Genomic DNA, 25,907 nt, shown 5'->3' with positions numbered 1-25,907 from the left:
GATAGTTTTTTTGAAATTTTTCAAAACAACGAGGTATAGCACCTCGTGTTCCTATCAGCAAACCTATTATATCAACGCATTTGAGTTTATACCTGTCTTTGAAATAATTAACGCTAGGTTCATAGCTAACTTTATTTTATTTATCCACCTCCTCAGCTTATTGAAGATCGACCTCGAATCGGACAGAAGGATCAATTATTATGCCATGCCTAGTGGTGTTAGAATAAGCAATAATATCAACTATGCATTAATATTATGTAAATAGCACATATCCAGGTTATGTTAGCCAGACGGCCTGTAAAAGCAGCAGGTCCCAGGGAGAATACTGATCTCCAATAACCTTCCATGTCTCACACTCGTAGAAGAGTACTGATTCATACTGGATTGAAATATTGGCCAGTTTGGTTTTGTCCTCAGTTCCCAATATTTATATACTGGTTGCAGCTTACTACTACTTTGGCCTCTTTGGCCTTGTTGACCCTATTTTTGTCATCTTCAGGTACCTATCCATTTCTAGAAATTATGAATCCTAGGCAACAGAATTAGTCAGATTGCTATATCTCACGTTCTAGTAACAGTGTATTTTTGTGTTTCCGGAGTTCACCTGTAGCATCTTGTTCTTGGAAACATTTATTTTGAATAACACTCTTTGACTTCCATTTCAAAGTCGTTCATTTTCTCAGGCATGTGTCTCAATGACTGGATCAGTGGGCAAATATCACTCGCAAGATCTAAATCAACTAGATATTCATCAGACTCCACTGTATTATTCTCGACTTCCCTTAAACAGGGTTTCTCAAGCCTAATCATCAAACACTATCCATCACTACTTGATCTGCATTTAGAGCAGTCGCCCAGCTGGCAAATTCCCTATCTGTTGTTTTACAAGCCTTTTCTTAAATGATTTCAAAGAAATTGGAAATTTACTGAACAACTCTCTTCGTAAGTTATTCTAATCCCTAACACTTCCATAAACAAATATTTGTCCCAATTTCTTTTCTTGAATTCCAACTTTATCTCCATATTGTGATCTTTCCTACTTTTAAAGACACCACTCAAACATATTCTTCTACTAACGCCATTCCACACCATCTCTCCACTAACAGCTCGAAACATACTACCTATATCACATACCACATAGTCGAGCAGCTCGTTTCCTTTTTCCCAAGTCTTACCAACCCAAACTTTGCAGCATTTTTGTAACGCTACTCTTTTGTCAGAAATCACCCAGAACAAATCAAGCTGCTTTTCTCTGGATTGAAACTTACAAAAAACTGAAGCATCATAATGATTCTGAAGGAAAACAAGCTACCACAGCGTGGAAATCGCCAAAAAGCAAAACTGTTCTGACTACACTGTGGAAGTACAGGATTACTCGAACCAAGTAATCATGGTACACTGGAACCATACTCTAATTGGGGTCTTACCAGGGACTTATATCTTTACATCTTTACTACAACCCCTAAATATCCTCATAACCATATGCAGAGATCTGTACCCTTTATTTACAATCCCATTTATGTGATTACCCCAATGAAGATCATTCCTTATATTTAACACCTAGGTACTTGCATTGATCCCCATAAGGAACTTTCACCCTATCAACGCAGTAATTAAAACTGAGAGGAAGTTTCCTGGCTGTGAAACTCACAACCTGATTTTTAACCCTGTTTATCATCATATCATTGTTTCCATTGTTGGATGCGCTTGTGAACGGCTGGCTGATGAGAGTGCTCTTGCATTATCGTACTGATAAAGTAGTTAAAAATCTATTGCAATTGTTTAATTTTATGTCTGATCCATTTAGAGCTGTCAATATATTGATGTTTAGTGCTTGTCGGTAGAAACTGGGAGTAGTGATATTTATTTGAATCTTATAACAAGTAGTTCTGTTAGTGTTCAGTAGATTACGTTTCCTAGGTTAAGTAGGCTAGCTAGATGTACTTTTTTGAATTTAGGTTTAGGTAATATTATTAACTCTTTTTTAAATTATTTATTTAAAAATATTTATTAAATTGAGGTATTAAAATTATTTTTAAATATCTGCAGGTTCGTTAGTATAATACTTACAAAGGCTGATTATCATAAGGGGTTGTAACTTCCGCAGTTTTTCCGGTATTTCATATAGATATCCGTTCAAACTATCAAGAAGCTAATAATACAAAGGCTGGTCAACAAAGACTGAGACTGATTTTTTTTTTCCCCGTAGCTTCCGTGATAGTTTTCTACCTGTAACGTAACATAAATATTTGAAACGAGCTTTTCTTATGTACAATGTTCGTAGACGGCAGCACTTTCATATGGGTAGGTTGGTAGTAATGCTCTATTTTGTAGAAGCTATGTGCATTTCACATACAAGACATTGGAAGTGACGTGAGAGGAGCAGTACAACGCAATCAAATTATTTTTTATTTAAACCATACAGCCACTGAAACTTACCAAAAGCTGAAGCATCATTATGATCCTGAATGAAAACAAACTAGCACAGTGTGGAAATCGCCAAAAAAGGCAAAAGTTGTTCCATCTGCAGGGGAGGTGATGGTGATCACATTTTTGACCAGCATGCAGTTCCCACTCAAAGGCTTTAAACTTCCCCCGGCATGTACGACACGTTGGAACTTCCACTCCAGAGCAACACTAACAATAGCATCCCATTTCAAGGACTTGAAAGAAGCTCTTACACACATTGTTGATAAAGATGAAGAATGGGATGGCGAATCTGTTAATGGTGCTATGGGACTGGTTAAGAGATTAGATGACCCTAATTTCCTCTTCCTGTTGTGCGTCTTCAACAAGATATTTTGCTACACGGATCATTTATTCAAGGTGCTGCAAGCAAAATGCACATATAAAGTAAATATCTGCAACCATGAGATAAACCAAACCATAAATAACTTTAAAAATCTGAGAAATGAAGAAACAGTGAATGAATGCATAGACACCAGCAAAGCTCTCAATACCGCAATGGCAACAGAATCATTTGTAGTGCCAACCCTCACAGCATTAGCATATGAAATAATTGATACCACCGTGGTACAGATGGAAATACGGTTCTGTGACTTTGAAAACTTCCATTTTCCAGAATTATTGGATCAGAATCAATTTAAGGCTTACAACACAAGTTTTCCCTCAATGAAAATGAAACAACTCCTGAAGATGTACCCTTTTTTCGAAAGTGAACAACTGACAAATGAACTTGTAAATGTGTACTCTGATGAAGCTAAACATCTACCTCCACAAATACTGCTAAAATATATATTGGATATTGGTCTGGACAAGGTTTACGAACAAACAACACGTTTGGTTCGTTTAGTTCTCACATTTCCAGTGACAACATGTTCGAGTGAAAGGAGTATGAGTGCGCTAAAACGCATAAAAACCTTCCTGAGGAATTCAATGACAAACAGTAGACTATGTTATTTAAGTACACTTGCGATAGAGAAATCTCTATTGCACGAACTGTCAAATAATCAGGGCTTCAGGGACCGTGTCATTGATACATTTGCAGAGAGAAAGGAGCGCCGCACACACTTGCTTTATAAAAGAATTTAAGGTAAGCTTGAACAATATTCTTAGACTCCCCAAGTAATATAGCTAGCTTCGCCACTGCTGAGGAAATATATTGCAAAGAAACGATCAGACTTTTCTCGGACTGGGTGGCTGCTTCATCATGACTATGCACGGCCTCACGTCGAAAATCAAGTCATGCAGTTTCTGGCTCGATTCAACATTACCTGTGTACCGCATTCATCTTATAGCCCTGATCTTGCACCCTGTGAGTTTTTTAATACCCATCACAAAAAGCAAAAATCTTAGGGGAATTCAATTTGAGAACTCTGAAGCAGTGCTGAAGAAAAGGGAAGCGATTCTCAAGGACCTCAAAAAGAATAGTCTGCAGCATGTGTTCAAGGACTGGCAGAGACGCTATAAAAAGTGCGTTGAAGTAAGACGGGACTACTTTGAAAAAGATCATGAAATGGAGTAAATAAACATCTGTGAAAACAAATCACTCCCAGTCATTGTTGACGAGCCCTCGCATAATCAATTAAATAACATGATACACCTTCAAACTTCATTTTAAAATGAAGTTTCAGAGAATACATGGTATTTCCCTGGAAAATTACTCAACAGTCTTTGGATTATTGACGATTGTTTGCTGCATTCCAATGAGATCAAAGAGAATATTGTTGCTGAGTAATCAAATACATGAACCAGCTGATTACTGTATTCCGATAATTTGTAGACTTTGCACCTTCCCTTGTTCATCGAGTAGAAGTCAACAATCAAATTACCTATATCTCAATGATATTGCAGTTCAAGTCTCTGGCATAGTTTTGGCAGAAATTATTGTAGCAACCTCTTATTTTTCAGCATTTAAGGACACTCTTACTCTCCGTCCCACGTAGTAGAGGAAAATATAGTAATCCACCAGCTGTAAAAGTCATATAACCACACTTCAGTTGAGAATTATAGTATAAATACGGTACCGGTACCGGTATATTTAGACAGTACCTTGCCAGCATTACTCATGTGTATCATTTTGTGTGTATCAATCAATCAATCAATCAATCAATCAATCAATCAATCAATCAATCAATCAATCAATCAATCAATCAATCAATCAATCAATCAATCACTACCGATCTGCATTTAGAGCAGTCGCCCAGGTGGCAGATTCCCTATCTGTTGTTTTCCTAGCCTTTTCTTAAATGATTGCAAAGAAATTGGAAATTTATTGAACATCTCCTTTGGTAAGTTATTCCAATCCCTAACTCCCCTTCCTATAAAGGAATATTTGCCCCAATTTGTCATCTTGAATTCCAACTTTATCTTCATATTGTGATCTTTCCTACTTTTAAAGACACCATCCAACATTATTCGTTTACTGATGTCCTCCCACGCCATCACTCCACTGACAACTCGGAACATACCACTTAGTCGAGCAGCTCGTCTCCTTTCTCCCAAGCCTTCCCAGCCCAAACTTTGCAACATTTTTCTAACGCTACTCTTTTGTCCGAAATCGCACAGAAAAAATCGAGCTGCTTTCTTTGGATTTTTTCCAGTTCCTGAATCAAGTAATCCTGGTAAGAGTGCCATACACTGGAACAATACTCTAGTTGGGGTCTCATCAAAGACAAATATGCTCTCTCCTTTACATCCTTACAACAACACCTAAATACTCTTATAACCATGTGCAGAGATCTGTACCTTTTATTTACAATTCCATTTATGTGATTACCCCAATGAAGATCTTTCCTTATATTAATACCTAGGTGTTTACAATGATCCCCAGAGGGAACTTTCACCCCATCAACGCAGTAATTAAAACTGAGAGGACTTTTCCTATTTGTGAAACTCACAGCCTGACATTTATCCCCGTTTATCATAATACCATTGCCTACTGTCCATCTCGCAACATTATCGAGGTCATTTTGCAGTTGCTCACAATCTTGTAAATTATTAATTACTCTGTACAGAATAACATCATCTGCGAAAAGCCTTATCTCTGATTCCACTTCTTTACACATATCATTTATATATATAAGAAAACATAAAGGTCCAATAATACTCCTTGAGGAATTCCCCTCTTAATTTTTACAGGGAGTTCTATTTTCTAGAAACAGAGCCACCCATTCAGTCACTCTTTTGTCTAGTCCAGTTGCATTCATTTTTGTCAGTATTCTCCCATGATCTACCCTATCAAATGCCTTAGACAGGTCAATCGCGATAGAGTCCAATTGACCTCCTGAATCCAGGATATCTGCTATACCTTGCTGGAATCCTACAAGTTGGGCTTCAGTGGAATAACCTTTCCTAAACCCAAACTGCCTTCTATCAAACAAGTTATTAATTTTGCAAACATGTCTAATATAATCAGGAGGAATGCTTTCCCACAGCTTACATACAATGCATGTCAAACCGACTGGCCTGTAATTTTCAGCTTTATGTCTATCACCCTTTCCTTTATATAAAGGGGCTACTATAGCAACTCTCCATTCATTTGGTAAAGTTCCTTCATGAAAACAATAATCAAATAAGTACTTCAGATATGGTACTATATCCCAACCCATTGTCTTTAGTATATCCCCCGAAATCTTATCAATTCCAGATGCTTTTCTAGTTTTCAATATTTGTATCTTACTGTAAATGTCATTGCTGTCATATGTAAATTTTAATACTTCTTTAGTATTAAACACCTCCTCTATCTGGACATTAGTGCATAGTAGGATAAAATAGTAGTAATTATAATCTGTCTGCGCATTCAGCTTTGTTGGTTAATCTTTGAATAGTTCTTGCAAACTTGCAATTTTTACTTCTGTTTTTGCTTAGTAGTAACATATTATAATTAGTATATACGTTTGAACATAGTTTAAAATTACTGTAGTGTATTGTGGAAACTTATTAGAAATTAGCATGCTCATTCTTGGCATCCGGCCGTAAAATAAGGCAGATTCACATGTGTGACACAGTTTGCACCCGCGACCCCACAAGTGTGGGAGAACCGGTAGAGAAAGAAGAAAATTCTATTGTAAAATATTTGTGTAGTATACCAGAAGTATCTGTAGAAACTGTCATACTAAAATTCTGTTGTAATTAGGATAGGTTTAACTGCAGTATAGAATTGTGTAATTCTTGCGCATTACTTTTGGTATTCGGTAATTAGCGGCAGTTTTTATCCTGTTAGGATGTTGTAGGATAAAAATATAGTAGACTAAGCAGTATTACAGTGTAGTAGTATATTAATTACCTTATTGTCATATGATCATAGTGTACTATATTAGAAAATATTACTTTCCGTATATTTTTTGCACATAATAAGTTATTCATTTTTCCTTTTCTTTCCATTTTTCCATACGCAATGGCTAAGGAGTGCAAGTGTAAGAAATGTGGGTGTGGCCAGGCATTAAAGAATATGAGAGAGGAGTTGGAGAGTTTGAGGGAGATAACTAGGATTCTCTCAGAAACAGGAAGGAAGGTAGGCCCCCTCAAACAATGTACAGGATACAGTAGGTATAAAAGAGGGATGGGAAGGAAAGGGGTGAATTTTAGAAGATAGATGTTGAAATGTTCTAAGGGGAGGAATGTTGCAGGCTAACGGCTCTATTCAAGGTCATAATTCAGGACAGGTGTCTGTGAGAAATCGGTACGAGTCACTGAAGGTAGAACAACAGAAGGAAGATGAGGAACAGGGAAGTAGGGGGAAGGGAAAGGGTAGGAAAGGGAAATGTGGAGTAGAGGATAGGAAAAGACAGGTGGAACAGGGTGATGGGTGGGAGAAAAGGAATGAGTAAGTAGCTTCTGCAGCTGTCAGGAAAGATAGGGCTGACCAACAGGGGAGAGGATCAAAAATGAGATGGGTAGGGTGGACGGTGTGGTCATGGGAGATTCCATTGTTAGATATGTGAGGAAAGTGTATGAAGTAAAGAGAACTAGGGGAGAGTGTTATCCAGTAATTAGGTTGAGGCAGATGTTGAACAAAGTAGAAGAGAAGGAGGAGGGACATGCGAAGGTGGTAGTGTTTCACGTTGGTACCAACAACCTAAGGCAACCAGGCATAAGTACCAATATACACTCATGCTCATAAATTAAGAATAATTGCATATTGTGGTGCCACACAACGTGGCACTACACAAAACTGGCGCTAAGAGCATAGGCACATAGTGCACACAAACGAAACATATTTGTAAGTCCACGGTATTGGTGATAAGTTGAGAAAACCGTCTCAAAACACATGTGCTACAAAACGCCACTGTTTCCTGCGCATGTACCCCGACATCAATATGGGATATGATCACCATGCACACATACACAGGCCGCCTGACGGGTTGGCATACTCTGGATCATGTGGTCGAGCAGCTGCTGGGGTATAGCCTCCCATTTTTGCACCAGTGCCTGTCGGAATTCCTGAACTGTCCTAGGGGTTTGAAGGCGTGCAGCGATACGTCGACCGAGAGCATCCCAGACGTTCTCGATGGGGTTTAGGTCTGGAGAACAGGCAGACCACTCCATTCGCCGGATATCTTCTGTTTCACGGTATTCCTCCACGATGGCAACTCGGTGGGGCCGTGCGTTATCATCCATCCATCAGAAGGAAGGTGGGACCCACTGCACCCCTGAAAAGGCGGACATACTGGTGCAAAATGACGTCCCGATACACCTGACCTGTCACAGTTTCTCTGTCAAAGACATGCAGGGGTGTACGTGCACCAATCATAATCCCACCGCACACCATTAAACCACTACCTCCATACAGGTCCCTTTCAAAGACATTATGGATTTGGTATCTGGTTCCTGGTTCACGCCAGATGATAACCCGGCAAGAATCACTGTTCAGACTATACCTGGACTCGTCCGTGAACATAACCTGGGACCACTGTTCCAATGAGCATGTACTGTGATCTTGACATCAGTTTTACGGGCTCTCCTGGGAACAGGGGTCAGTGGAATGCATCTTGCAGGTCTCCGGGCGAATAAACTATGTCTATTCAATCGTATGTAGACTGTGTGTCTGGAGACAAGTGTTCCAGTGGCTGTGGCAAGGTCCAGAGCAAGGCTACCTGCAGTACTCCGTGGCCGTCTCCGGGCACTGATGGTGAGATATCGATCTTCTTGTGGTGTTGTACACTGTTGACGTCCCGTACTGTAGCACCTGGACACGTTTACTGTCTGCTGGAATCATTGCCATAATCTTGAGATCACACTTTGCGGATAACGGAGGGCCCGTGCTACGACCTGCTGTGTTTGCCTAGCCTCCAGTCGCCCTATTATTCTACTCCTCATAACGTCATCAATATGTGGTTCGTTGAGCCATTTTCACTACACAGTCACCATTAGCACGTCTGAAAACATCTGCACCCTTACTCGCTGCACCATACTCTGACATGCACCAACACACCTCTGCGTATATGGACTGCTGCCAGCGCCACCGTGCGACGACTGCAGGTCAAATGCACCACATGGTCATACCTCGAGGTGATTTAAAACAGCAAACCGCCCACCATAGCATTGTTTCACCATGTATCAGCAGTATCCTTAATTTCTGAGCATGAATGTAGTTGGGGATGTGTGGGATTCGGTAAATGCAGTACGGGTGAAGTTTAATGAAGCGAACCTTGTTATCAGTGGAATAATATGCAGGAGATATACTGACTGGAAGGTGATTTGAGATTTAAATGAGACTATGGAGTGGGTATGTGTGAAACTGGGAGTGAGATTTCTAGATCCTAATAGATGGCCTTCACTTAAACTGCAGTGGTACGTATAAGTTAGGAAATTTGTTTAGGAGGGTTTTAGATCGGTGCATACAAGGAAACGGAGTGGTATAGGGAGTGGTGATAAGGGATGCAGGGATCTGGAAGTCAAGTAGGGATGACATAAAAATGTTAGTGTTAAACTGTGGAAATATTGTAAGGAAAGGTATAGAATTAAGTAATTTAATAGATACAGAAATACCTACCAGACATTGTTATAGGAGTTAAATCATGGCTGTGGAATGATATCATGGATGCAGAAATGTTCTCATGGAACTGGAGTGTGTATTGTGGAGGTAGAATAGGAATGGTAGGAGGGGGAGTATTCATTCTGGTGAAAGAAAAATTTGTAATCTACGGAAAAGTTTAAGATGACAAATTCTAGGTGTAAGGCTCATTTCTAAAGATAATAGGCAAATTGATGTCTTTGGAGTGTGCAGACCGGGAAAGAGTAGTGCTGACGCTAATTCAGAATTATTTGTTAAGATGATCAACTATGCGGGAAACGACATGGAAAGTAATGTGATTGTAGCGGGAGATCTCAATTTACCAAATGTCAATTGGGGAGGTAATGCGAATGATAGGAAGCATGACCAACAAATGGCAAGTAAGTTAATATGGTAAGGACAGCTGATTCAGAAAGTGATGAACCAACTAGAGGGTATCATATACTGGACGTGGTGCTGGTAAAACCAGATGAACTCTATAGAGAAACTGAAGTAACAGATGGTATTAATGATCATGTTCGGTCTCGCTTTTGAGTTGTTTACTCATGTTGAACGAGGCCTAGCTGTTCCCATAGTCCACAAAATGTACTTCTTCATTAAGTGCAAAGGGAAGGCCAACATAATGCACATTACATACTTAATTTATTCACAAAACTAATTACACTGTATAAAATATACCTTAGGACGCGGTGGTCCATGATGTAGCGCACCAAACACAACACCGTTACCCACGATAGTTCAAGTCTCGTAACTCACTGACTCACTGACGCCCGGTGAGGCCCGTGACTCTGTCTCCCCTTCCACTGGGGGTGTAGCAGTCTGATTAGTGCTGACCTCTGACAGACAAACATACACATGGCGATCAACATACTGCCCATCTAATTTATATATACTGTAAATTAAGGGGGGTTATGACTGAAATTTGTGGAATTTATGTCGAAAAATCACTTTTTGAGTTTTGTGTTTAAAAATTAGCTCCATCTTTTCTCTATCAGAAAATGTTATAAATTTCCTTCCAGCGCCATTTTTAAACCTCCCAGCGGCTATTTAAAGGGAGAGCGCGTGTGATTTAATGTCCGGTCCACGCCCTCTTTCTACTGAGACGCCACAGTCTTCGTTGTTGTTGAGTTGTTTGTTCGGAATTTTGAATATTGCGCGAAACATTTCCCTCTGAGGACGACAGACACTCAGCTACGCAGTCTCCTTTCATTTGTTTACTACGTAGTCAAAATAAATACTAAAATAAGATAAATAATTTACTAGTCCAACAAAGGGAACTAAAAATGTGTTGCAAAACAAGAATAGATTTATTTGAGCCACACAAGTGTATTTTCAAGGTTGCATATTTTCTCTTCTATCTTTGTTTACATTTTTTACTTAGTATTTATTTACGTCGCGTTGTGGACGCATGTTCCTGTTTTAATTTGTATACTTTTTGCTCGAGAAATCTTATTCCTGAGTGATAAAATTATTTATCCAGTGAAAAGCAGTACCTAAGTTCATTTTACTGTGTATATATAGTGTGAATATTTTAAATTCAGTGTATATAACGAGATAGTGCTTTGTTTCGAGTGTATTGGTAGTTATATACTTTGTTAGGTTAGGCAAACATCCTGTGTTATGATGGATAAAGGGCCCAGAACTTCTTATAGGTCAGGAAAGAAACGCCCTTCTAGGAGAAGTCTGGCTGCAAAATTGAGATATTCAGCAAGGAAATGTCAGGAGGTAAAGCCAGGTACAGCTCCATTTAGGCCTAGTGAGGAGGTTCCTGTTTCTAGTACCTTACCACCTCCAGTTATTACTGTTTCAGAAAGAAAAATCGACTCATTTTCTGATTCTTACCCTACCTCTAAATGTTCTAATGTTGTGCCTGTAAATTACACCTTAGTACATAGTGATGTGTGGAGTGAACTTGTGAAAGAACTACTATGTGGTGAGTGTCGAACCAAGTCAATTTTCATTCAATTTAGAGAAAGCCATGGTTTTTCCTCTAAAATTATTGTTAAATGCAGAAATTGTGATTATGTTTCTGCAAATGTATATAGTTCTCCAAGAGTGAAAAATAATAATTCACAGAGGCCTGCTTTCCATGTCAACAATGCTATGGTTGAGACATTTAGCACTCTATGTAAGGGTCAACGAGGGTTGGAAAAGTTCTCAGTTGGTATGGGCATGAACACTTTAGGACCTAGGCCTTTTTCAGCCCACCTGAAAATTTTAATTGATGAGGGAAAATTAATGAGGAAAGAAGTACTAGATATGGCTGCACAAGTTGTACGCAGTTCTCATGGAGCTAATGACAATGAAATATTAGATATTTGTGTATCATATGATGCGAGCTGGCATAAACGTGGTCACACATCCAACTATGGAGTAGGGTTTGCTATTGACATTCAGACTGGTATTGTGCTAGATTACCATGTGCTGTCAAAGTACTGTCAGAAGTGTGTGGTAGCTGAAAGGGACTTGGGGAAACATAGTTCAGAATTTGATATATTCTATGAAGGTCATAACAATTCTAGTGAGTGTGAAAAGAATTATTGTGGGTCCTCCAATGCTATGGAAAAAGATATTGGAGAGATTCTGTGGAGGAGGTCACTTGGCAAGGGGTTCCGCTACACTACCATGTTGTCAGATGGGGATGCTAAGACTCATGTTCATTTAAATCAGATTCAAGTATATGGACCAGGTATCACCATAGTAAAGGAAGAGTGCATTAATCATGTATCAAAACGCCTTGGCACTGCTCTTCGCAATACTGTTAAGAGATTGGAAGGCAAAGGGTGAAACACTAGGTGGGCGGAAAGAGGGCAGCTTGACGGAAACCACCATGACCAAGCTTGGGCATTATTTCAGACATGCCATAGTCAACAACATCCCAGATGTGGCTAAAATGAAGAGGGCAATTTATTCTACCCTTAGACATTGCATGTCAACAGATCTCAACCCTCAGCATATAACTTGCCCCAAAGGTGTCGATTCTTGGTGCTTCTTTAATAGACAGCAGGCAGAGGGGAAACCAGTTGACAGTCATAGTCGAATGACTTGCAAGCTTAGGCCATCTGTTGTAACCAAGATTGCACCAGTATATCAGCGACTGGCTTCAGATGAAATGTTGCGACGTTGTTGTGCTGGTAAGACCCAGAATGCCAACGAGTCACTTCACAGCATGGTTTGATCTAAGTGTCCGAAGGAAGTATTTATTTCCAAGTCAAAACTTGAACTAGGTATACTCAGGGCAGTCTCAGAGTTCAACATGGGACACTACAAGACAGCTGAGACACTTCATGCCATCAGGAATTCACTTCTTTCTTCAACCACCCAGTCATTGTGTAAATCACAAGACAACCGTCGTGTAGCTCGGAGCAGGAAGAGGACCAGTGAGCAACACAAAAAGGAGAGAAAACATCACAAACTGGTAAAAATATCAACAGAAGAAAGATTTAGGAGGTCTGAAGGTGCAACGTATGCTGCAGGACAGTTCTAAAGTGAGTTGATTTTCTTATGCATTTTTTTCACATTTGTTTTTTCTCATGTATTTGTGTCTTAAAAATGCTCCTTGCGAGACAATTGTGACCTGAAATGAATGAAACTTGCTGAGTCTACTCTTATATGTGCTAGGATGGGAAGTTATCATAGGTTTTGACATGGACTGTTTTTTTCTATTGATTTCCTGATGTAGAATTTGGGTCATGCTGTGAATTTTTAAATAAAAAATTTAATGTAGATTTCAGAATTTCTGGAAGGAAAACTATAACTCTGATAACAAAACCGTTTATAACTTTTGTTTCTGTATGCAAGAGCTACATTTCAGCAAATTTTTAGCGTCATCAGACAAAAACTTCATCGCAAGGGACTTTTCCGCCTGAGTGCATTTTAAATGACAAAAAAAATAATAACTTCAGAACCAAGGTACATACACAGCTAAAATTTAGTACAGGGTCTAACTGTATTACAATACATGTGTACATAAAATTTGGTTCCAATAGCATGTAAATTGTAGAAGTTTTCAAATTCAGTCATAACTCCCCTTAAAAACATAAATATTTTAAGAACAATGAAAATTAGCACTCACACTGAAAATGTCAAATGTAAAAGCGAAAAGCTTAGCACATGAAAGATTACACTTTTTCACTATGTATAGTTTCAACTTCTCCTGGGTAGATGCAAAGTTTTGCAACTGGGCGTTTGAAGGTCCCCTTGGGAGTGCGAATAGTGCAACTCGCGCCAAGCCGTCGGCCCCTGCGTGCGTATCTACCACGATCCCTGTCTGCCACACAAGAGGTGGCAAGTTGTCTTCCTTGAGAAGAACCAAAGTTCCGGGTCGAAAATTGACCCTTCCTGCTGACCACTTAGTCCGCTGCTGGAGCTGGCATAGATAGTCCCTTGACCACCGCTTCCAGATGTACTGACTGCAGCGCTGAAGTAGTCGCCACCTGGACAGATGAGAACCTGAAACTGCAAGTAAATCTGGCTCTGGAATGGTTGTGAGAGGTTCTCCAATCAGGAAGTGGCCGGGAGTCAGGAATGAATAGTCATAAGGACTATCAGACAATTTGGTAATTGGTCTCGAATTCAGGCATGCCTCATCTGCACTAACAACGTGGACATTTCTTCAAAAGTCAGTACAAGATTTCCTGCAACCTTCTTCAAATGGGTCTTAGTAGACCATATGCCAGCCTCCCACAGCCCACCAAAATGAGGGGCGTGTGGTGGAATAAAATGCCACTGTATTCCACACTGAGATGCGAAGTCATCCACTTTCCTCTGATGTACTTCAGATCTGAAGAGGGTGTGAAGCTCCCGTAGCTCGTTTCTTGCTCCACCGGGCGAGTTGGCCGTGCGCGTAGAGGCGCGCGGCTGTGAGCTTGCATCCGGGAGATAGTAGGTTCGAATCCCACTATCGGCAGCCCTGAAGATGGTTTTCCGTGGTTCCCATTTTCACACGAGGCAAATGCTGGGGCTGTACCTTAATTAAGGCCACGGCCGCTTCCTTCCAACTCCTAGGCCTTTCCTATCCCGTCGTCGCCATAAGACCTATCTGTGTCGGTGCAACGTAAAGCCCCTAGCAAAAAAAGTTTCTTGCTCCCACGAATGTACTTCCATTGTCGCTGTAGATATTCTTGACGCGATATGCGAGATATACGCAGAGCAGCTAGGAACGCATCAGTAGACAGGTCAGAGACAAGTTCAAGATGGATCGTCTTGGTTGCCATACAGATGAATAGAGCAATATAACATTTTACGTTTGTTTTGCTCTCACGGGTCTCTTACTTAATGTAAAGTGGACCCCCGTAGTCAACTCCGCAGTTCAAAAATGATCTATTGGGGTCTACCCTGTGGTGTGGGAGCTGGCCCATGAGTTGAGCTGATGTAGGCCTACTTGCCTTCAACCTGTAGCAAGGGAGACACTTGTGTGTTATGTGTCTAATGACAGACTTACCAATAGGAATCCAATATCGTTGTCTAATTGTAGCAAGCAAACGTTGGGGTCCAGCATGCAGAAGTCGCATGTGCTCGCACATTACTAACAACCTGGTTCCATGATGATTAGGTGGTAGGATGATGGGATGTTTCTGGCTGTACGGAGCTTGAGATTGTTCCAATCGGCCGCCCACCCTAAGCATCTGGTTTGCATCTTTGCATCCTTTGCGATCGGTCTGCCAAGTCGCAGATCTTGAAGCTCCTTACCATATTCTCGTTCTTGGGCAGTACGAATGATCCTGTGCGATGCCCCTTGAAGTTCTACCACAGTCAGACTTCCCACCTGTCTCCTTGAAACAGCAAGCCTGAGGTTGTTCACGTATCTCAGTATGAAGGCCATGACTCTCACCAGCCGTGACCAAGAAAAAAGCGTTGGACTAAGTCTTCAAGGAAATGACTGACAACAAGTAAGCAAACAGCTGGTTTCCGTTGCTCTGGTACATCAGTGAGTTCGGAAGTTTTCTTCATGTCGCTGACAGGCCAGGCTGACGGTGGCTGGTAGAGCCAGGATGGTCCCGCCCACCATAACAGATTGTCTTGAAGAAGATGTGGTTCAATCCCTCTCGAAATGATGTCAGCTGGATTGTCCTGTGACGTCACATGGTTCCATTGTTCTACAGATTAAAGTTGTTGTATCTCAGACACTCGGTTACCAACAAACGTTTTCCACGATGCGGGCTCTCCTGCAAGCCAAGCTAGCACTATAGTAGAATCTGTCCTATAGTAGTTTTGTTCAATTTTTAGGTTAAGTGCAGTTCTAACATTATCCATTAATTTTACAAGGAGTAATGCACCACATAGTTCAAGTCTAGGGAGGGAAATCTGTTTCAGTGGTGCTACTCTGGATTTGGAACTTAACAGCACTACTGTTACATTATCCTTGACATCTATACTACGTAGGTAAACGGATGCTCCAAAGGCCCTTTCTGAAGCATCAGAGAATCCGTGTAACTCATATCGTTTAATTTCTCCGTCTCCCGTCACTCTTCGAGGGATGCGAATGTCATTGAGTGATGGCAAATATGCGTGAAACTGTTCCCAAGTAGTTAATCGCTCAGGAGGCAAACTCTGATCACAGTCCACTTTCGCTTGCCATAAGTGTTGCAAGAAAATTTTACATTTTATTACTGGACCTGAGAGTCCGAAAGGATCGAAAATGGATGAAATGCAGGATAACACACTACGTTTTGTCCAGTTTGTGGTCTTCTGGGTGAGACTAGTAGCTACAAATTGGAAGATGTCCTTTAGAGGATGTCACAGTAGTCCCAAGGCCTTAATGGTACCCTCTTCCTTGACATCCAGACTCCAGGGCAGTTGTGATTCTTGGTGCTCAACAGGTATGTGCTCTAAAAGAGTGGGATGGTTAGCACACCATTTACGAAGAGAGAAGCCTGCGCTACTGAGTAGTTCGATCAGCTCTTGTTGCAGACTGAGTGTATCTCCACTGGTGTCTGCTCCACTCAGAACATCATCAACATAGAAGTCTCTTCGTAATGTCTCCAACGCTCTTGGGTATTGCAGTGCACCATCGTTGGCAAGTTGTACCAGGCATCTCGTGGCTAAAAAAGGCGCTGCTGAGGTACCATAAGTTACAGTGGAAAGTCGATAAATCTGGATAGGTTCATTCGGAGATGAACGCCATACAATGCGTTGCAGATCTTGGTCATCAGGATGACTAGAATTTGCCTGTATTGTACATTTTTGTAATATCTGCAGTGAAATCATACTTATGTGTTCTAAATCGCAAGATGATAAAATACAAGTCTTCTTGCACCGTAGATCCAACCATTAAGATATCGTTCAGTGAGTAGTTACTAGTAGTTTTAGCAGAGGCGTTTAAGACGACTCTGACCTTAGTGGTAGTGCTGAACTGCTTAATTACAGTATGGTGTGGCAGGTAATATGTTGGCTTATTGGTTTGCGTTGTCACAAGTTCCATGTGTCATCAGCATATTCTGTCATGAACTCAACATAGTCCTTCTTCAAGTCTGGTTGGCGATGTAACCGCTGTTCAATTTGACTGAGACGAGTGGCGTATTTAAATGAATCCCCAAGTTCCTCATGGTGTGGTTTAATAGGCGGTCATACAACATATCTTCCGGTGCTATCCCTAGTAGTGTTGTTCACAAAGTGTTCTTCGCACTGACTTTCTTCCTTAGAACGCGGGGGAGACATCTTTACTTCCTCTTGTTGCCAAAACTGTCCGACCTGTACGTGCTGCGCACAAGACAAGACATTACTTTCTTGCTGGTACACTTTAGAGAGTGTGGTGGTATCTTGCCTGATAAGATCCAGCAAAATTCAGTATCCTGTAGTACGGGATGACTTTCTCTCTTGAGTTGACCACAACGCAGTATGTCAAAAAATACAGAAGCCCCCAGTAGTAAATCAACTTCACCTGGTGTACTAAATTGAGGATCCGCCAAGGGAATGTCCTATGGTAGCTGCCAGTCAGACGTGTGAAGTTGTACTGTAGGGAGCTGACCAGTTATGCGAGGAAGTATAGCACAAACAATGGAGGTAGTGTAGTGTGACCCTGGATGTAACTTGGATTTGACAAATATGTGATGATTCAGTTGCCTTAGTATCGCTAATTCCCCTTATAGGCATTGAGTGCTGACTCATTTCGATCCCCAAGCGATCTGCCAAACGCCTGGACATGAAATGCATTTGAGACGCACTATCAAGTAGAGCTCGACACTGATGTGCATTCCCACGTTTGTCTGTAACCACTACGAGAGCTGTTCACTCGCGTAGCATTCGTACATCAGATGAGCCTGCTCCCTTATGAAAATGTAGCAAACACTTTTGGTAAAATTAGAGGAGAATTAAACTCCGAAGAATAAAAATATTACGTGTACACAATCCTCAATATTGTAGTAATTGAATGGAAAAGTAATATTCCTTAAAGGTTAGCCGATGGCTGATATTTAAATCAGATACTTGTCCGATGACATGACTTACTGAAACCCGTATGGTCGATGATGTTGACATAAAGTCATCACGCACCATAAAATCGTATAATAGGAGAAAATAGACTCAACGTCGTATAACACAAGAAAATGACAGGGTAAAGTTACTAAAAATCTACTCAAACTACTGTTCTACCAATAATCCCTTCAATAAGAAAGTTAACTACTCATTACAGCTACATAGAACAGATAATACTCATTTAAAATGAATTGTCGACTTAACTTGGATGTCTTGATGACCCTGGTCTCTTCTAGGCTGGATTCATGGCATTAGGACCCTGGCGGCATCGGTCCTGCCTTTTAGTGTTGCATCTTGAGCTGGGCGATGACTTCGGGGCACACAAATTTCCTACTGTTGGTTTTCCTTGCCTCGGCCGGTCACGAACTGGTACTTCTTGATGTTCACTGAAACTTACACGAAAATATTAGTATGGATTCCCAACTCGTGGTTTCACAATTGACATGTAATGATACGTACTTTCTTCATGGACACTACTGACGTCTGCTATGACTGTAGATGGTCTGTTAAACTATCAAGAAATGACACTGTTCTCCTCGTGGTAGCGAGCAACAGCTGTCCAGGTCTATAAAAGACCTCCCTGCGTAGTGAGCATTTGAACAGTACGCGTATCCAGTAAGCAAGTGAGAGAGTCTTTGGCTGTGTCCATCACCTATATTCTGAGCTCTGACATCCAGCGTACCTCATGATTTGATTGACGTTCTGAATTCCTCTACGTCGTAAATAATATGTCCCATGATTTCTTATTAATTAATTCCATAATTAATTTTATTTCATAACATTATTATTTACACTTTCCTAAAAATGCGTTATCAAACCTTTTATACACACTTGTTGGAGAATGTTTATTAAGACGTCGAATCTGAAGTTTCGATATTACGAAAAGTTTTGAGTGTGATGTTTCTCGTGGCTCTCTGGGTTTCGCCGGCGAACACTGCGTGGAGCACATGGCGTACAGTCCCGTCACATAAAATTCACTGCTAATTACAATAGACCTAAAATGTCACAATATATTAGCAAATAACGTGCATAGAACTACAGGTGGTGAGCTCGTCAATTCGTACAAGATCTTGAATTATCAATCCACATCCATTTAATAATTTTTACTAGGTCAGGTTCAACAACTCATGTTCATAATCACCCACATCACCCAGGAAATCAAATATGGATGTTCAAAATGCACTTACTAACAGACCAGAAGAAAACCAAACAATCCAGCCAAATGAAAAAATGCTCATGGTAAAGAGGTAACATTTATTCGACCAATGGTAGTGTTGATGGACACGTTAGGAGACTTCTATAGTTTACAGGATGGTGGGTTCGCGAATAATACCCCGCGAAGAATAACGCCCGGATGGAGAGAAAAGAAATTATGATAAATCCACCTTTAACTCCATGAGAAATACAGGATTGGCACGGTCCAAGCAAGAAACTCAGGAGGGTAGACATTCTGATATCACAAAATCAACCGACTCCACAGAATTACTAAGGAATGTACATTCGCCATGGGCACATCCTTCCAGTGGAAAAGGTTAAGACACACACCTCCAATTAGATTACCATCAAGGACGATAAGGAACAATGACTTCCACAACATACACCGGACCTCGCTTTCAACCGGACTAGATATAAGTGGCATCCAAAATCCACCCTGTCGCTCACCAGCTAAAGAGGAACCTCCTCCTATCCCACAAGAGACCAGGTAAATAAAATATAAGTGGTAGATAATGAGGCAGGGCGATAGAAAACGCTCAATAGATCTATGAAGAAGTAACGTAACCCAAAGATCCCGTAATTTTTCAGTAGGGTGACCTCAGTACCGACTGGGAAATACTAGGCAATCCCATACTTATCTAGCAAGACCACAGAACGGTAAGATGACCAGTCCGTAATATCTACAGATACTAAAGTTTCCACTGAGGAAAAGGACCATAGACTGACAGAAAAACTTTAGAAAAACATTACCCCACTACAAGTTATATAATGATGACGTCAGTCCAAAGGTTATGCAGGAAAACATAAACTGAAGAAAGCAGAATCCGCAAAGAATCAAGAAATATTTCCAACAACTCAACCAGAGTTGTACACACATGCTAACAAAATGGCCAAATCTACTCGTACACAGAGGTAACATAAAGGTTACACACACCGCTACCAAAGTGCCATAACTACCTAACACCCAACATAACAACACAATAATCGTAATGACTACCAAGATACATAAGTCAGCTCATAAGAGATTAAAATGATTGCAGTCCTCAAGAACATGCCTTGCAGCCATTATACCATCCCAAATTCAACACAAAATCACAGTACAGTAACAAAGCACAAAGCCAGGACCAGAACCATACAATTTAGGTTCAAAGGAGAATCACTCCTTATTTTAAGAATCGTTTTTCGTGGAACCCAACAACATTAACAACAACTAATGGATAAGGTAAAACACGCTGCACCCCCATGCAGTCCACAACTCAAAGGATGAAAACCATACACTAAGGTATGACCGAGGTGCAGACAAAAATCAACCACGATGCTCACAGTAGTGCACAGAACAAACCATCACTAGAGTAAGAAATGAGTAATAGAATTTTGAAACACCTTCAAGCGGAATAGGTTAGGTTACTAAATACTACGTCATAAAATTTACAAGATAAGTAAAACCAGTGATAGATCACTTACAGGGTGGTATACCATAACCAGTTGACAGACATAATCAAGAAGAGGGTACATGATCAATTAGAGATAGGCAAGTACAAGAAATAAGTAGTCAGAAAAGGATGCATGGCATGCACTAGGAAAAGAGGCTACCATCGCCGACAATGTCCCACAATACAGCACATCGATCAGCAATCGCCCAAGAAATAGATGACACATAAAACAGCTCCAATCACTACCCAGCACCTCGCACACCCACAATTACAACGAAAAGATGATTAAGTGGAAAATCTTTCATGCAGCAAACACACACTCCGCTCACTACTAGCACATGCACACGATAGCTCGGCAATGATCGAGTCATGTCACCATAGATGGATTCAGAAGTCGGTATCCCGCGGAGAAGCGGGCAGGGTATAACTCATTTAACGTAACCCACCATAACGAGTAGGAAAGAAACAAATCCAGAAGTAATATTGGTAGGATCAAAGAAATTAAACACCGAAATGGTAATTTAGCTACACGCTACTCAAGCACAAGGTTCGAATAAACAAAGATAATAATTTAAGGATTCAGTACAATCACATCAAGACAGATACTATTACACTAAATACTTAGGTTTCAAATTATCAATAATTAAAATTATTACCCAAAAAGAATCACTCATGACAGAGATCCTCGAATGCCTAACATAACGAAAACAAATTAATTCGCTCACCAACTCACAGTATGCGTACCAGGTTCAACCGAATGCACAAGACCATTATAACAGGTGCATTCAACCAATAGGGGGACAGGGTAACATCACCAATTAACCAACTTCAATTTGGAAAAGATGAACACGCCTATTTCGCTTAGCGATAGGATCACTCACCAACACAGGTACTGGAGACAGAAACTGTAATACAGTACAGGGTCCTTGTTATCTAGGAGCAAGCTTATCCGAAAATTTTATTCATGGCCCTACTGATGGGGTAACACTTAACAAATACTTGATCACCAAATTTCAATTTAGTTGATTTTCTACCTTTGTCATACTTATTATTGACCTCATACGACACAGACAGCTTCTTCCTGGCTTCATTCCAAATTTTTTGAACATCATTCGGTTTAGACAGATCGGGCAGAAGATATTCAATACAAAGCACATTTGACATAGGAGAATATGGGGTATAACCAAACACGAGAGACATAGGTGTCTTGCCATGTGATTCATGAGAAGCAGAGTTGAATGCATGGGACAACCAGTGTAGGCAAGTATCCCATTTGGATTGATTATTATGATGATACGCTATCAGGGCAGACCTCAGATTTCTATCCATCCCCTCAGCAATATGATGGACTGGATTCGGATAATATGGAGTGGTTGTAACGTGGGAGATGTACAATTCAAACAGATACATCTTAAATGAATCGCTAGTGAAGGAACTGGCATTATCAGAAACTAGAAATTTGGGAGGACCAAAGGATGCAACAATAGAATTTAAGCAGTTGATAGAAGTTTGAGAGTTATTGGATCTAGTGGGAAAGGTCCAACAAAATTGAGAGAAAGCATCGATACACACAAAGATATGAGTGTTTCTCAGAGAAGACCTAGGGAGAGGACCCACGTAGGCAATGAACAGCCTTTCCATAAGGCGAGAGGCTTGCTACGATGACAATAATCCAACACAGATGTTCAAGTTAGGCTTACTAATTGCACAAGATTTACAAGATTTGACCATAGTTCTGATGTCGCGGTCCATCTTCTTCCAGATGAAGAACTGTCTGATTTTCTGGTTTTGAATGTATCCAAATGACCGCCAATAGGAGAACAGTAGTAATACTTTAATATGACCGGTACAAGGATCTTAGGGACAACAATTTTGGATTATGGTCCTTCCGACCTGTACAACAAAGAACACCCTTAGATAGAGAGTAAGGTTTCACTTCAGTCCTATCGTTAATTTTGTCAATGATTCCTTTCAATTCTGGGTCTGATTTTGATGATCCCCAAATTCATGGTACAATAAAGGAATATCCGAAAGGATGGCACTAACGCCAACAAAATTAACTTCATGTTTTTAGATATCAGATTTCACATCAGCACCATGATTTCCATCAAACATTCTACTCAAGCTGTCAGCGATCACATTTTCCGAACCTCCAATATGTCTAACATTGAAACTAAAAGATGAAATTCAAAGTACCCACCTAGTGATTCTACCGGTTATTTTGGGCCGACTTAATATCCAAGAGAGAGCATGATTCTCAGTTTCTAGGTCAAAGTTTACGTGTTCAATGAAGGGCCTAAACTTCTCAAGGGCAAACAATACAGCAAGACATTCCAGTACCGGTATTTGCTTTCTAGTTTCTTTAAGAATCCTAGATACATAAACTATGGGTCTACGCCCATCCTCATATTCTTGTAAGAGCGCACCGACAATAGCTTTCACTGAGGTATCTGTTTGTATGATGAAGCTCTTATTGAAATCGGGGATCGCCAACACGGGGCCGTTCGTTGGAGCAACTTTCAATGAATCAAATGCTACTTGTTGGATACTACCTCAGGTGAAGTTTACATCTTCATCTAAATAGTTCAAAGGAGCAGCAATTTCAGCAAGGTTGGGGATGAATCTCCTAAAAAAATTCAACATACCGATGAAGCGGGCAACACATTTAACACCCCTTGGGGGTTGGAAGTCCATGATGGTCTGGATTCTAGAATGGTCTACTGAGACCCCATCGGACGAAACTACATGCACAAGAGACATACTTGGCTTAGCGAATGCAACTTTTGATAACTTCACGGTAAGCCCGGCTTTCTTCAAGCGTTCTAAAACTTCCCTAACGTCCTCGAATGTGTTTGAGAAAATTACAAGGTCCGAATTGAATATGAATTTGAAATTAATATCCGAGAGGATAGTTCAACAACCTAATAAGAACGGCAGCACCACATGATAACCCAAAACGCAACCTCAAGAACTCGTACAGGTTCCAATCTGTGATAAATGCAATAATGGGAATAGATCATTTAGATAAAGGCACGTGATAGTACACCTGGTTTAAGTCCAGTTCGGTTAAGAATTTCGCCCCTGAAAACCACCCAAAACAGGTGTGCAAGTCCGGCAACGGGATAGATTGAAGGACTATCTTACTATTCAGGGCACGATAGACGATAACTGCTCTGAAGCCGCCAGACGACTTAGGCACCAAGAATACCGGCGAAGCATATGGTAAGGTAGAGGGCCTAATAACACCATCTTTCTCCACCTGTTCTATAATCCTTTCTAACTTAAACACGCGTGGTGGCGAGAGCCGATAAGCGGGAGATCTAACTCAATTTCGTATTCCAAAACATCATTTAAACATAGCTTGCTGGTGAAAACATCAGGAAATTACTTACAAAGGACGTGGACTTGATTAGCATCTACATTACCAAAATGATTTAGATCAAGATATTCGATGTCGTTCGTTTCATCAGAGCGAGGGTAACCAACACAAGATACTTTTGGCACATTCAACTGAACATTAATTAAATCAAATTTAATGTTATGGGAAAACTTAAAAAAGAAATTTCTACCAAGGTCTAACACTAGGCCGGCACTAGACAAGAAGTTGACACCAAGGATTAAATTACAGGAAAGGTAAGGTGTTATTAACACGTGATCTTCCATGAAAAATTACCTATCCTTTATTTGACATTCACCAAACCCAATTTTTTCAAGAATTGGCAATTAGCAGTGACGCATTTTACATTGGAATGTTGCAACCCAGGCAAATTACATGGCAAATTACATGAAAACTTAATTTGGTAATACGATGCAGAATCAATCAAACACACAACGCTTCCTGAATCATTCAAGGCTCTTACAGGTTTATTATTAACTTCAACGAAAAGTAAAAGTACCTTGAGAGGCGACATGGGTGAAAATCTTGTTACACACTTGGGGGCAAATTACCGTTTCGGAAGCCATCGAGTTTTCAAAATTAGGAAAGTTATACGCTTTTTTGTTGGCATCTAGTCATTGACCACAATTTAGAACAGATAAGGGGCAATTGTTCTTAAGATGTTGCTTAGAACCACAACTATAATAACAACCGCTAGAATTACGTTTGACTGCAGTGCAAGCATTCCTCAAATGGTTTTTCGAGCCGCAATTGAAGCACTAACGCACATTTACTTCTTTATATGTGCATACCAGCCTAGCACATGGAGGCGAAACGCTGGCAACCAGGAATGAGTTAGCTGGAAAATTTATAATGTCCAATAACGGACCATTTATATTGGTATTGCAGTATTTCATCTTAAAACAATCATTCTCACACTCTACCTCAGCTATTAACCCAGTAACTCATCCATCTTTCTCTTTTTCAGGAAAGTAGAAAACCCAGCAGACAGCTGGGAACAGCAGAAGTGCTAAAACAGTAGCATGGACAGGACTCCTGTACAAATTCTACAAGAAATGCACTCATTGACTCTTAATCCCTATCTACATTGGCTTTCTGTAGTGCTGCATCAAGACTATCAGTTGGCAGAATTTAGCACAACTGTTCACGCTTAGCAGATTTGTGGTATTACCAATTAAAGATAAGCGGGTAAGATGGCAACGGGACGTGCTTTCAAAATGGACATGAACAAGACGCAGGTGTGGATTTAACATCAACTGCTGTGGGTATCAAAGAACTGAATATGTGACTTTGCAAAAGAAAGTACATATCTAGGAGCAGTATAAGGGAATTATTTATCCTTGGTAAAGAATTACTGTATTATTAAAAGATATACTAATACCTGTTTATAATTCTTTTTAAATAGATGGAGACACATTTCATTTGTTTCTGTTTTTTGTATTTTTCTTCAACATCATTCTTCTCCTTTTCGTACTGACTCCAGATGTTTGTAATTGTTTTTTTCATTTTAGCCAAGGTAGTATTCAGGCAAATTTCAGTTAAATTTAATCGAATATTCTCAGAGTATTAGTGTTCATTATGTCCAGTTCCTTGGCTGAACAGCCAGGATAGAGACTTTCTGCTCAGAGGACCCCATGTTAAACTCCCAGTTTGGTCAGAGATTTTAGCCTTAAAATTAATTTGCTTGGCTCAGGAAGAGGATGTTCGTGCTGTCCCCAAATCCCTGTAACTCATACACCACGCATAACACTATTCTTCTCTACAATTTCATGCAGTTTCTTATACAGGTATCCCTTAATTTACGCAGTTATTTTGTTCCGAGCAATCATCGTGCAGTACGAAAACGTGTGAAGTGAACGTATGATAATATGGATTATATAAGAGATAGGGTATATTTCAAGGAAAAATT

General features: G+C 40.3%; 1 protein-coding gene across 2 annotated transcripts in view; it reads left to right on the top strand.

The window, feature by feature from the left end:
* The window catches only part of LOC136882494 (uncharacterized), a 176,407-nt gene extending 150,988 nt beyond the window's left edge, over positions 1 to 25,419 (top strand). For both annotated transcript variants that reach the window (XM_068229655.1, XM_067155131.2), the window contains one exon: positions 24,966 to 25,419. In XM_068229655.1, the coding sequence (XP_068085756.1) occupies positions 24,966 to 24,973 (8 nt within the window). In that variant the 3' untranslated portion in view covers positions 24,974 to 25,419. The remainder of the gene's footprint in view (positions 1 to 24,965) is intronic.
* Positions 25,420 to 25,907: the final 488 nt, after the last annotated feature.

The sequence above is a fragment of the Anabrus simplex genome, chromosome 1 (genome assembly GCF_040414725.1).
Source record: "Anabrus simplex isolate iqAnaSimp1 chromosome 1, ASM4041472v1, whole genome shotgun sequence".
Taxonomy (NCBI): domain Eukaryota; kingdom Metazoa; phylum Arthropoda; class Insecta; order Orthoptera; family Tettigoniidae; genus Anabrus; species Anabrus simplex.
The sequence above is the reverse complement of the archived record's forward strand: the minus strand, read 5'-3'. Positions and strand labels throughout refer to the sequence as shown.